This window comes from Natrix helvetica (assembly GCF_964273705.1).
Source record: "Natrix helvetica genome assembly, chromosome: 3".
NCBI classification, from domain to species: Eukaryota; Metazoa; Chordata; class Lepidosauria; order Squamata; family Natricidae; genus Natrix; species Natrix helvetica.
In genome coordinates, this window is record NC_138549.1 from 13,379,089 (window position 1) to 13,392,863 (window position 13,775).

Genomic DNA, 13,775 nt, shown 5'->3' on the forward strand with positions numbered 1-13,775 from the left:
GCAATGAATGCTTGTGTTGCTGCAGAGAGTCTCCCCTTTGGGGTCTTTTTGGGTGGGTCAGAGGGGAGAGAAATTCTGACTTGCGGTCTGCTTCAGCCTCCTGGTGTGGGCTTTGGGTGAAGGCTGGAGGGAAGTGCTGTTGGTGGTGAAGAGACGGAGGGCCTTGTTCCAGTGTGACTGCATCATGGCCTGGAACTGACTGACCATTTCAGTCTGCTGAGCCTCCAGGTGCCAGTACCTGGCCTTGCACTCCCGCAGGTCTTCCCTCTGCTTGGAAAGCCTATGCTTGTAATCCTCAGTGAGGTGCTTCTGATGAGCCTCCTTCTCGGTCAGATCCAATTTGAACTGATCCAGCTGTTTTGCCAACTCTTTTTCATGGTGGCTGCACAGCTACAACAACTACTTCCTGTTGGGACCCTAAAAAGCCCGGGCGGGCAGGCGAGGAGTGGCTGAGAGGGGAGGGGTGAGTAGAGGCTGGCGAGACACCCCTCGACATGAGTGACACCGAGTTGGCCATGCCCAACCAGTCACATGACCACCTAGCCACGCCCACCCAGCTGTTCATGAGACAGATCATATTAGTGGTCCACGGGGTTTAAAATTACGAATTTAGTGGTCCCCTGAGGTCCTAAAGGTTGGTGACCCCTGGTCTAAACCATCACAAGGAAGAAAAAAGTAGGTTTGAATGACTGCCTGTGGCTCTCATCTCGATTAAATGAATAAAGTTCTTAAGTTTTCACTTAGAAAAGGCCCAGCTCAAGAGAAGGTACAATAGATCCAGATACGTTAAAACTTCAATTGTATGGAATTTTTATGGAGTCAAAAAAATGTTCAGTGCAAAAGTGAAGAGATTGTCTTACATCTAAACTCATAAAGTAATGTCTGTATCTTCCATTCTTATTCCTTGAACTTTAATGTTGACACCATAAAGGTCATTCCACACCCCAGGAATGACACAGAAGCATAAAAACCAGAAAGTTGGGACTCCGCAAATAGCTCAGAGTCGCCTTGAACCACAGGATGGGCAGCAAATAAATTTAATTCAATCAACTTTACGTAATAGCTGGGCTCATAAGCAAGACAGTCAAGCCACACTTTTTTTAAAAAAAATGGAAGCATCCACCACTACTCCCCAATCAAAACATGCCTGAAATGTCCCACTGTGTCCTGCATGAAGCTAAGCTGGCTGATTCAAAAGTGCACTGTGAAAGTGAGACACTCGGACCAGAGCGTACACCTACCAGGTGGCTGCAGATGGCTGAAATTGTGCTGTTTGCAGTGTTTAAAAAAAAACATGCCAAGATTCATCACACTTTGCCACACAGCAAAAATACCGAAATGCTTGTTAGTACAGTGACCGCTAAAATGATCAACATTGCCAGTGCTTTCCGTACCTCAAGAAAACCCTGAACAGCTTTTTTAAAAAAACTTTTACATTAACTAGCAATAATGTAAACTGAAATTATTTGAGTTGTTTTTTTAAAAATCAAATCGCTTTATTCAAGGTCAGCTAATTTGACAAATTCTGCAAAGGTTAAGGTAAAGATAAATGTTTCTCTCGCACATGTGTGCTAGTCGTTCCCGACTCTAGGGGGCGATGCTCATCTCCATTTCAAAGCCAAAGAGCCAGCGCTGTCTGAAGACGTCTCCGTGGTCATGTGGCTGGCAAAACTAAATGCCAAAGGCGCACGGAGCGCTGTTACCTTCCCACCAAAGGTGGTCCCTATTTTTTCTACTTGCATTTTTATGTGCTTTCGAACTGGTAGATTGGCAGAAGCTGGGACAAGTAATGGGCGCTCACTCTATTACGTGGCGCTAGGGATTCGAACTGCCAAACTGCCGACCTTTCTGATCGACAAGCTCAGCGTCTTAGCCACTGAGCCCCTTTTCTGGAAAGTGTACCTTCTCTATTAAGATTGACTCAGCCTTCCATCCTTCCGAGGTGGGTAAAATGAGGACCCAGATTGTTGGGGGCAATAGGCTGACTCTGTAAACCTCTTAGAGAGGGCTGTAAAGTACTGTGAAGCCGTATATAAGTCCAAGTGCTATTGCTATGAAGCAACATGTGCTTAAATTAGTTGTAGAAGGACTATTAGGAACCTTGCCAAATTGTCTGTCCCCACCCTAAACCCCAAAAGCATTGAAAAATCCTCTCACACTCATCCAGGACAAAGAGAGACCTATGAGAAAGCCACAAAGCCTTACAGGGTGACTTTAAAAGCTGGGTAACCATGAACACCAGGAGGAGCCACTGATATCTCACCCTGTGGGTCGGCAATGTTGATGTCTACCAAAGTGGCATCAGCGTTGATGAGTGGGGCCACGTTAAGCCGAACCTCTGCCTGCAGCTCCAAAGAAGCTCATCAGGCAGGGATGCTCATGAGATGCGCCCTAAGCAGCCAGGGAGGCTCTGGCAAGCCAGACGGGTGGAAATGCGGCAGGGCAGGCAGGCAGGCAGGCAGGAACAGCGCTCTCACCTCCTGGGGGGATCACCTTCAGGTGGAGAAGCTGGCTTTCCAGAGCTCTGGTACAAGCTTTTCAGGAAAGAAGGGGCAGAGAAAGAAGAAGGGAGACTGGGCGGCACCGAAGACTCACTCTCACTGCGGGTACGTCGGGCAACTGCCAGCCTGGCAGCAGGCAATAAGAAAAAGGAGAGCAGTAAGTTCTAATCCTGGGGTCGGCAACCTTAAACATTCAAAGAGCCATTTGGACCCATTTCCCACCCCCAAAAAACCACCCACCAGGAGCCAAAAAACCCTTCCTGTGCCAGACTATTTCCTGAGCGGCCACAGAATTAGCACATGTATTTGAATTAAACTTTCTGTTTTCTTCTGAAACTTTTCCTTTCTTGGATTTATCCATGGTTGGCCTAGCTGGGGTCGAAAAGCTCAATAAATCGCATGCTGGCAGGTATCGCACATTGGCTGTTGTGACACATATTGTGAGTGACAAAAGGGGGAGGCAGAGGGACAAAAAAAACCCACATGGGTTGCTGACCCCTGATCTAGTCCAACTTTTAAGAGAGGCTGAACCTCTCATTTACGTCCACTGCACAAAAGTCCAGAGTTAACCCAAGTTGCAACTGCGTGTTGTCACCGAAACAGTATGCAATGGGGTCTAGGACAACTGTCCACAGCCAACTCGCTGTGGCCAACGAACCGTGGCCCACTTGCCATGGGCCAACTCTTCGCAGCCCAACAAGCCGCGGGACAATTCAATGCTGTATTGTTTCTTTCAGTTACTTTTATTATTGGTGACCAACCTAGTCTTGTTGAGAGAGAACGCACAACGTTCAGTCCCCTTCTACAGGATGACAAAGTTGTTTAATTCTAGGCATGTTTACACAATTCCACAGAATGAATATTTCACCTCAGATTTAAATTCCCCTCCCTCATACATTGATCAGACTTTTTCTGGGAGTGGGACAATAAGATTGATTTCCCCTTTTAAAATGGAGAATGAGGTTGTGGTGGGGGAGCATTTTCTTAGCCCCGCTGGCTGCTAAGCGATTCTTGGAAGGAACTCTTTCCCATGCCAGAAAAACAGCAACATCTGGCACAGGAATTGCTGTTCTAATTGGGAAACTGGCTGAGCAAGCGAGAGCCCAGCTTTGCCGTGACAAAGACAAAAGAAAGAAATGCTCGGCTGTTGGGCGAACCCCTATTCTTGCTCAGGTTTCCTGTTGCGCTGCAAGGCTGCAGCCTGTGCTTGAGAAAATGTAAACAAAGCAGAGAGGCAAGACACTGAGAAAGCGATCCCATTTCAAATAAACCGATTTCTCAACTGTAAACAGTGTTCAGAAGAAGTGAAAGCTGCACTTCGCCTCCTATTCCCTGAGGAGTAGATGCAATGCCCTGTTGGAAGTTATTGCGCTTCCCTGAAAATAAGGCGGGGTCTTATTTTCTTTTGGCCCGCTGAAATAAACACTTGGCCTTATTTTTGGGGAGGCCTTATTATTTTTGAGGTGAAGGAGGTGGTGAGCGTAGTTGCAATATTTTCGGGGAGGGATTATTTTCAGGGCTTAGTTTAGCGCATGCGCTCAAAAACCCGATTGGGCTTATAATCTGGGGAGGTCTTATTTTTAGGAAAACAGGGTAAAACCCACCTCTCTGCTAGAAAAATGAAATATTTTAGAATATACTAAAAAGGCAGAATATTTCCCCTAAAAGAGAAGTAGAAACTCAGAGGAGCAGAAAACCAGTCGCCCACCTTTGTCAATGGGCCATTAACGGTCTGGGTCAATCTATTTTACATAACAAAGATCTACCCCATATCATTGCCCTTCATTGTACCACCCATCAAGTTTCAATCAAACCTAGCACACAGACCAACCTACAAAGCTAGCTGTGACCTCTGACAGCAACCAATCAGGATACTCTTCCTGTGCCCCAGGAAGTTCAAAGCCCAAGAGAGGGCATAAATCCAGGGACTTTCAGCCTCTTTGCCCTTTTCTGTTAGGAGCTCAAGCCCGGTGATCCTGTCCACCATTAAACCATCTTTCCAAACAGCCTCCATGTTTCCAGTATCTTTTTCCCCACTTGGAACTGAACACAGATGGACATTTCTTCCAAAAGACCTTTTAGAGAGAAGTCAGAGCAAGAGACTGTAGAGATTCTCAGCCATCCAGGTCATGATTGTTTCCAAAGGTGATTTTTCAGGAGGCAACTGGACTGTCTGGGCTTTTTTTGTTTTGTTTTGAAGACATTTCTAATTGTTGGAAGAAATGTCCATCTGGGTTCAGTTCCAAGTGGGGAGAAAGAGACTGGAAACAAGAGACTGCTTGGAAGGATGGCTTTAATGGTGAACAGGACCACGTAATTTGAGGTCTTTGGGGGGGAAAGGGCAGAGATGCTGAGAGTGCCCTGGTTTTATGCCCTCTCTGGGCTTTTGAACTTGAGCTTGTATTCTGATTGGTTGTCAGACTCCCATGGGGACATGCAGGGGCAACTCTGTAGGCTGTCCTGAGTCCCAGGCTTGGTTGAGCCTTGCTGGGTGATGTTGTAATGAAAAGGCTTTGGATTCCTATTATAGCTCTACCTGAAGGAGGTAGATCTTTGTTATGTAGAATAGACTGGCTCAGGCCTTCATGGCTCATTGACATTCAGGGGTGATGACTTTCTGCCTCCCTTTTAGGGGAAATATTAAGTCCTTTTAATATTTCATAAAATATCTCATTTTCCTAGGAGAGAGACGGGTGCTAACTTCCTACAGCTTCTCATCGAAGAAGCTTCTTCAGCTCTGACAGAATAGCTCCTTGGATGAGAAGCGAAACGTTTTCAAAAGAAAAAAAAAACAAGAAAGTCTACTTGCCTCCCGAAAAAGCACCTTTGGGAACAACCATGACCTGAGATGACTGAGAATCTCTACAGACTTTTAGCTATACAATTTGGGATGAACAGCAGCCTTGGAATGATGTGGGAGTAGGAATGGATTTCCAGAGAAAGAAATTGCAGACTGCAAGAACCATTCAGGTGACCCTGAGGACACAGATAAACCTCCAACTAATTCGACGACCCTCTAAAAGGATGAAAATAACCAGCTGTCTGCAAGGAATAATAAAGCCTGCCATTCCCCACTATCCTGTTGGAGCTGAAGAAGCTTCTTGAGTGAGAAGCAAAACATCTTCAAAAGAAAAAATGAAGTCCAGTTGCCTCCTGAAAAAGCAGGAGGGGTGAGACCCACACTAGGAATATTCTATTAGCTATTCCCATGAGCTGTTTATCTCCATTCATGTACACAACAAATCAGCTTTAATGAACTCCTCTTTTTTCCAAAGACAAATTCCTTGTGTGTCCAATCACACTTGGCCAATAAATAATTCTATTCTATTCTATTCTATTCTACTCTACTCTACTCTACTCTACTCTACTCTACTCTACTCTACTCCTCTTTCTTTTCTTCTGACTTTTGGCCTACTAAACATGCAGAACATAATTATCAACCACTGGATTGATCCAGTTTTGGCTCCAAATTTTCTTTTACTTAGGATGGATTGGTGGCTTCAAATTGTTTTTCTTAAAATAGCACCAGGAAATCAGACCAGACCTTTCTTCCCTCTTCTAACGCCGAAGCAGCTTTGAAGGAATCAGGAAAAAAAAAACCCTGCCCCATAAATAAATCAGAATCTAATTCAAGTTTGGATGAAGCTATAAAATTTCAAGTTTAAAAAAAAAAGCAAAACGTTCTCTTGTCTTCTCTGAAGTTTTTCATGGCTGAGATTTAAATATATAGGATTTTGGAAATGACACTTGCCCTTCATTTTAAACTAGTCATACCTGCCTCAGTGCCCAGGATCAATGACCAATTCTGTACCTAGAAGACTAATTTTGCACTAGAAGACCTTCAAGGTCCCTTTCAACTCTGTTATTCTATACCTTCAAGTATCATTTTTATAAGGAGATTAATATTTATCCCTCTCAAGAGACTTGCTGGGAGTTGGTCAACAGATATTATTAATTATTTCTTTTATACATTAAACATGAAACTCAGTCAACTGAACATTTAAAGATGTGTCACAAATACCATTGACTGGTGCTAACGGTTGATATGGGTTGCTGCTAGCGTCCTAGGTATTAACCAGGTATCTTCTTAAAATATATGATGTTCCTAGTAGCACAGTTGTTTGCAGTTCCGCTGGTGTTATTGCAGGAAGCTGCAATTTCTTTGTGTGTTTTATAAAATTCTTGGACATGGTACCAAGTGCCCCGATGACAATGGGTATCACTGTTATTAATTGTTGTTGTTGTTGTTGTTGTTGTTATCATCATCGTCATCATACACCTGGCTACTTAAAATACCTTGCAACCATCCCATCCTGAAGGCAGCCCTGACTTTCCTGAGCTAAGGACCTCAGGAGGCCTCCCAGGTGGGCACTCAACCAGCATCTCCTCTAAAGATAGTCCCTTGGCTCTCCCAGCCCAACTCACCTGCTCTGTTCGGCAGAGTTTTGCCTCAGGAGGGGCGACCGGACACTTTGAGACCTTCCATTCTGGAAAGTGATCCTCTTCTTGGAGGCGGAGGGCGGGTGGCTGAAAGTATGTGCGCGTCTCCTAAACTGAGGAGAATCGGAGTCCTCTTCGGGAAACGGGTGTCCGGCCAAGGCAACGGGAGACGCTGGGGGTGTGGAGGGTGGGGAGTCCCCAGAGGAGCAATCCTAGAAGCCACAGACAAGAATGAGGGACTTTCCTGGCGGCCCACACCTTCTACGCACCTTTCCTGGCGACCCTCGTCTTCTATGTGCCTTTCCTGCCGACCCACACCTTCTACGAGGTGGCTCTCCCCACACAAAGTCAGACGTTTCTTGAAGCGTATAAAGAAAACACGCAAACCGCTTTCGACATAGCCCAGGGTGTCCAAATGTTACTAGAGGACCATCTAGGGAGGGAGGAAGAAGAGGAGGAAGCAATCCAGAAGCCCACCCTCCTCACCAAAGCTGGCCCCTTGGCCCGGTTCCTGGATCTGGAGCCGACAGGATTTCCCTGCCTTGTTCAAGCTGCATCTGGTGGGAGCTCAACTTCGGATAAGCCAGCAGGATAATTGGAAACCGCACACAAACAACCCTGAATTTATATCCTGGGGAAGGGGGTGGGAAATCCCTATTGTAGGAGTAACGGAGAAAGCATTTCAACAGGAAGTAAGCAGAAAGGGTACCATTCACAGCCTGCTCATCCTCTCCGATGCTCCCCAGGCTGGTGCTGACGGGAGAATTTTTTTTCTGCTTCTCCAGAGAAAGCCCGTTTATGACTTACTTTCCTCCCATTTATTCTCTTCAATGTTTTTTTTTTAAAAAACACAGGTAGTCCTCAACTTACGACCACAAGTGACCCCAAAATTTCTGTTGCTAACTGACTCATTAACGAAGCTTTTACTGGTTAAGTTGCAAAGAAGCAGAAGGGGTCAAACTCTTTCCAGTTTCAATCTAGAGCATTAAATTTGTGTTCTTGTTCAAACAATTCAAGGTTGCTTTGCACGATCCTGAGAATCTAATTTTCAGACATGGTTACTATCTCCTATATGTCACCTGGCATATTTGCTTGTCTCTCTAATAAGCCACTTTTCAAACCAGTCAGTAAGCCCCATCAAATCAATTGAGTGTTACGTAAAACTTTAAAAAGCATAATAGCAATTTAAACGCCCAGGCAATCAAATTGGGATCAACTCATGTTGATTGTGCATACAATTGCTTGCTGTCCAAAACTGACTTTAATCATGTAAATTATACTCTACCAGAATTGACAGAAAGTCACTTGAAAAGATTAGAAGCATTTGAAATGTGGATTTACAGGTGGATGTTACATATAAGCTGAGTTGACAAATTCTGAAATGAGGAGGTGACAAGCCGCCTGGGGAAGCCAAGGGAAATCATCAAAAACTGAAAGGTAGAATATTTTGGGCATGTGATGCAACACCTGGAAAAATACAGCATCCTTCACTTAATCCTCCAAGGAAAGATTGAAGGCAAATAAGGTACAGGCAGAAGAAGGACATCATGGCTTCAAAACCTAAGGGACTGGTTTGGACAAAACTCAGCAGTACTTTTTCATGCCGCTGTTGACAAAAATAGGATTGCCAACATGATCGCCAATGTCCGATGATGGATATGGCACAAGAAGAGGTCCACTCCAATATTACCCATATAACACCAAATATAGTTTTGGTCCAGTGAGTGAAGCATATTCATATAAGTATATTTGGTTCCAGTCCTATACAGTTAGTCCTCGATTTATAACAACTGAACTCAAAATTTCTCTTGCTCAGCAAGATGGTCATTAAGTGAGTTTTGCCCCATTGTATGCCCCATTTCCTGCTACAGTTGCTAAGTGAATCGCTGCCGGGGTTACGTTAGTTGCTAAGTGAACCTGGCTTCCCCATTGACTTTGCTGGTCAGGTCACCAAAGGGGACCCCATCTGCTCCGAGGACACGGCCATCATCATAAGCGTCCAGATTTTGATCACGTGAACATGGGGACGGCTACGATGGTCGTAACTGTGAGGAATGATCGCGAGACACTTTTTTCGTTGTAACGTCAAAAGACCGCTAAGGGAGCAGGTGGAAGTTGAGGACTACCTGTGATTAAAAACAAGGTAAACAATGCCTTTGCTTCTTCTGCAATGGGTTCTACCTTAGGGGCTTCCATCCATTTGGTACTTACTTTGTCGAAAGTGAGATGGTTGTACCTTTCAAAGCTCTCCGTGCTCCCCAGGCGGCCACGCATGCGACTGGCTCCCTGCAAGACACAAGAGACCAATTCGGTGGCACCCATTTCCTGTCCCCGCGGTTCCTGTGCTGGCGGGAAGACCCTCAGTTTGGTCCATTGGTTTAGGCGCCCGGCTTGAAAGTGGGAGACTGCTGATTCTATTCTCATCTTAGCCATGAAAGCCAGCTAGGTGATCTTGGGCTTGTCACTTAGTCTTAGCTCAGGGGTCGGCAACCTTACACACCCAAAGAGCCATTTGCACCCATTTCCCATAGGGGAAAAAAAAAAAAACCACCGGGAATCACAAAACCTTTCCCGTGCCTGACTATTTCCTGAGAGGCCACAAAACTAGGATATGTGGTTGAATTATTCAGGGGGCCTCCCTGAAGCCTCCTAGGACCAAACACGGGGCATGGGGGGGAGCGCCACCCCACCCCCTGCTCCTCCTGCCCCCGCATATGCATGCGCATCTCCCACATGTGCCTCCCCCCCATGCATGCGCAACAGAGACCCGAAAATCAGCTGGCCGGACGGAAGTGTGCGCACATACATGGTGGAGCTGAGCTGGGGCGACAGCTCACATGCCCGCAGAGAGCTAACTGTGAAGCTTCCCCATCACGGCCCTACACCACTTCAGACAAATGATTGTCCCATCTCTTAAAAACTTCCAGTGTTGGAGCATTCACAACTTCTAGAGTTCCCACTGATTAATTTTTCTAATTGTCAAGAAATTTCTGCTATTCAAGGCAAGCTATTCCACTGGTTAATTGTTCCCACTGTTAGGAAGTTTCTCCTTAATTCCAGGTTGCTTCTCTCTTCCTGCCACATCCAGGTTGCTACCTCCTCCTGCCACATCTATATTTATTTTATATTTATATTATGTATATTTCTGTTTTTAATATGACTGTACACCGCCCCGAGTCCCTTCTGGGAGAGGGGCGGTCTAGAAATCAAATAAAAGTTAAAGTTAAAGTCTTCGATTCGTTTCCACCCATTGCTTCTTGTCCTGCCTTCGGGTGCTTTGGAGAATAGCTTGACTCCTTCTTCTTTATGGCAGCCCCTGAGCTGTTGGAACACTGCTGTCATGTCACCCCTGGTCCTTCTTTTTAACTAGACTAGCCATCCCCAATTTCCACAACGGTTCCGTAAAGCTAAATTCTGAATGAACTGAAGTAGAGCTAAATTCTGAAGTCGTGATTTCAAAGAGAAACTGGGCAGTTTGAAAATAGTAGTTTCAAAGGGAACGGAGCAATTCAGAATTTCTAGGATGCCGTGAGGACTTTAAATTTTGGAAGTATGGTATGGTGAAGCATTTTATACAGAGCCGTCTGCTTCCTCCCTGCCCACAGAGAAACTAATTTGACAAGAGAAAACGGTTCGAAAATGACTTTATGTGCCTTTTTACTCCCTCGGAGCCATTTATCTCACCCTGGAGAAGATGTTTTCGAGTGAGCTGGTTAAGGATTTCTTGGCTTTGTTCTTCAGGATATCCAGGGTGAATCTTCCACTACTGGTGGCGTTTTCGGGGATTGTATTATTAGACACGTTCTGTAAGGTGGAGATAAACCATCATATCAATACAGGCAAACGAGGAGGCAATCCAAAACAGGCAACTGCCAAACTGATCCCAAATAGAAAAATAATAAAACGCAGGACGTTGTCAGGGTTGGGTTTAGAGAAAGAGATAAAAGGCGTTTTATCTCTTTCAGCCATTCCCCCCCCCTTCCATTTTAAATGGAAGATTTTGTTTTTGTTTTTGCTGAGTCACTTGCTTAGATGCAAGATCAGGCTGGCAAAATGCAGAACTGGCTTTTATTTATTTAGTTGTCGACTTAAGACCAACACTTGAACTGGAATTTTCATCGTTAAGTCCTTGCTGTCAAATCAGTCCCTCATACACGACTATTTCTTTTACAACAGTCGCTAAGTGTGAACCGTTTCTTCCAAATTGGAGGGGGGGGTTGCCCGAAACTGGCGAAAGAAATCACAAAGGGCTAACATGGGACTGCACAATTGGTCATAACTGCGAGTCGGTTGCCAAGTGCCTGAATTGTGGCCGTGTGATTATGAATTGCGGTCCCTTTAGGGTAGTAGTATAAGTGCAAGGACCTTATTATCTTGCAGGTAATCCTCAACTTATGACCACAATTGAGCCCAGCATTTCTGTTGCTGAGTGAGATGGTTGTGAAGTGAGTTTGGGTCCATTTTACGATCTTTCTTGCTGCAGTCGTTAAGTGAACCACCGTGGTTGTTAAATTAGTAACCCAGTTGTCAAGTGAATCTGGGCTCCCAGTTAACGTAAGTGACAGAAGTTTGCAAAAGGGAGTGACATGACCCCGGGACACTGCAACCGTCATAAATATGAGTCAGTTGCCAAGGGTCCAAATTTGGATCAGGTGACCCCGAGGATGGTGCAATGTAAATGTGGAAAAAAAATCAGTCATAAGTCACTTTTTCCAGTGCAGTTGTAACTTTGGACGGTCGCTAAACAAACTTGTTGCAAGTCGAGGACTATCCGTGTTCCACACCAGTATAACTACGGTTGCTAAGCTAAATGTTCATAAATGGAGAACTTCCTGTACTTGATTTAAATCAAATTTGGCTGGGACAGAGGGATGATCTCTAGGCTCAAGGAAATCTAGTCCTCCTCCCTTCCTTATGGCTCCCAGCAGCAAAAATTAGCCCAGAAGGATAATGCTAGTCTTTCCCCACCGGAATGTGCCATGGTGACGCAGTGGGTAGAGTGCAGTACTGCAGGCTACTTCTGCTGACTGCCGGCTGCCTGCAATTCGGCAGTTCAAATCTCACCAGGCTCAAGGTTGACTCAGCCTTCCATCCTTCCGAGGTGGGTAAAATGAGGAGCTAGATTGTTGGGGCAAGAGACTGACTCTGTAAATCACTTAGAGAGGGCTGCAAAGCACTGTAAAGCAGTATATAAGTCTAAGTCAGAGGTGGGTTCCTATCAGTTTGGACCACTTCGGCCGAGTAGGTAGCCACTTGGCCTGCCACGCCCCCAAACTGGTTCTCTTGACAGCGGCGTAGGCACCATCTTGTTTTTTGCTTCTGCGCATGCACAGAAGCATTTGTTAAAGTATTGTGCGTACACTCGTAGCATGGCGCATCCTGAGCAGTAGCCACAGCCGGAACCCACCCGTGGTCTAAGTGCTATTTCATCGGGATTCCTTCATCCATCATCTGTTTCCAGATGAGTCTCCCAAAAAGCATGAAGGGAATTGTGAGGAGAATGGAACCGCTGAAGGAGTTCCCGCCCCCCCCTTTTTTTTTTTTGAGCTCCTGAGGAGATAGAGAAGACGGAGAAGCTCACCATGGGGGTCTCGTCAATGTGGATGTGGGTCTTTTGCTTCGCCTCGCACAACTGCCGGAGGTGGAAAATCAGCAGCTCATTTTCTTCCTGGTCACTAACCGGCTTCATTTTCTGTCAAGGGAGGAAAGAAGCAAATGTTTGTGATAACCGGCTCTGCTCCGATTGGCAGCTAGATTACCTCAGGGTTTCGGAAAAGAATTTGCTAACTCCTGAAGTGCATTTCTGGTTCTCAAAAGCTTTGGAGCCCACCGAGAGGCAGAGATCATCCCCAGGGCTGTATCTGAGTGTGTGTGTGTGTGTGTGTGTGTGTGTGTGTGTGTGTGTGTAGATTATTACCTGAACACGCTCAAAGATGTCCGCCTGCTCGTTGTCACTGAGAGAGGAGAGGTGCCTCTGAATTACAAGCTTGGCTCTTGGCGGATAAAGTCCTTCAGAGGGAAAGAAGAGAGGTCGTTGGGCATCAGAGAGGTTTTACTCATTGCAAAGCCCTCACGTGCTTTCCTCTGCAGTCAGAAAGACAAGATTCAGCTGAAGTGCGGCCGTTGAAATCCACACAACCTCTACCAAAACTCCAATGCTTTGCCCTGCCCACCAATGCCCTTGCCACCATCCCTCTGAGCCAGGAGACCTTCATCTCCCTAGTTGGCTATTTGTTCTGACTCAGCTCCCAAACACGACAATCCCTCTGCAGTTAAACAAATGTTCCCTTTATTAGGAGCGCCAGCAGCCCCGGCAAAAAAATCTCTCTCACACACACAGAGCAGGCTGACACGTCTGTCCGGCAGGGAGATGAATAGTTGCCTGCCACACCTATTCATCTCTACCCCCTGCCCTTTATCCCCAGAGCTAGGGTGGGGCTTCGCTAGCAGCGGTGGCTCTTCCGTCCCAAGAATTGGCCCATAGATTTCCTCTGCTCTCCTCTCCTCTGCCTTCTGTGCATCTGTGCGTCAGGCACTGGACCCAGCTGTTCCTCCCCTTTCTTAACAGCCACCTCCAGACCTGGGGGCTGTTGACTCTCCATCTGAGGGCTGACGGATGGCCCAGGCTTTGCCTCTGGACCTATCTCTGACAGCTCCATTCCCTCTTCTCCCTCGGAGCTCTCAGGTTGCCTTGAGGCTGACCCTGACTCTCACACCTCCTCATCATCTCATTTGGCTGCTGGAGGGACCAGTTACTGAAAGGTCACAACACAATTCAAGGTCTCTGGCCAGAGCTTTGCTTCCCCCTTCCTTGGTGGCTTGGTGGAAGCTCAA

At 46.1% G+C, this 13,775-nt stretch overlaps 1 protein-coding gene across 2 annotated transcripts in view; it reads right to left on the reverse strand.

Annotated features, from left to right (window-relative positions):
- The window catches only part of TBC1D4 (TBC1 domain family member 4), a 101,878-nt gene that overhangs the window by 22,151 nt on the left and 65,952 nt on the right, over positions 1-13,775 (reverse strand). The window contains exons 6-11 of one of the 2 annotated variants that reach the window (XM_081949424.1): positions 12,859-12,950; positions 12,523-12,633; positions 10,626-10,745; positions 9,153-9,227; positions 6,927-7,153; positions 2,478-2,627 (exon numbers count right to left, since the gene is read on the reverse strand). In XM_081949424.1, coding sequence (XP_081805550.1) covers positions 2,478-2,627; positions 6,927-7,153; positions 9,153-9,227; positions 10,626-10,745; positions 12,523-12,633; positions 12,859-12,950 — 775 coding nt within the window. The remainder of the gene's footprint in view (positions 1-2,477; positions 2,628-6,926; positions 7,154-9,152; positions 9,228-10,625; positions 10,746-12,522; positions 12,634-12,858; positions 12,951-13,775) is intronic. The other variant, XM_081949425.1, reaches the window with a different exon arrangement.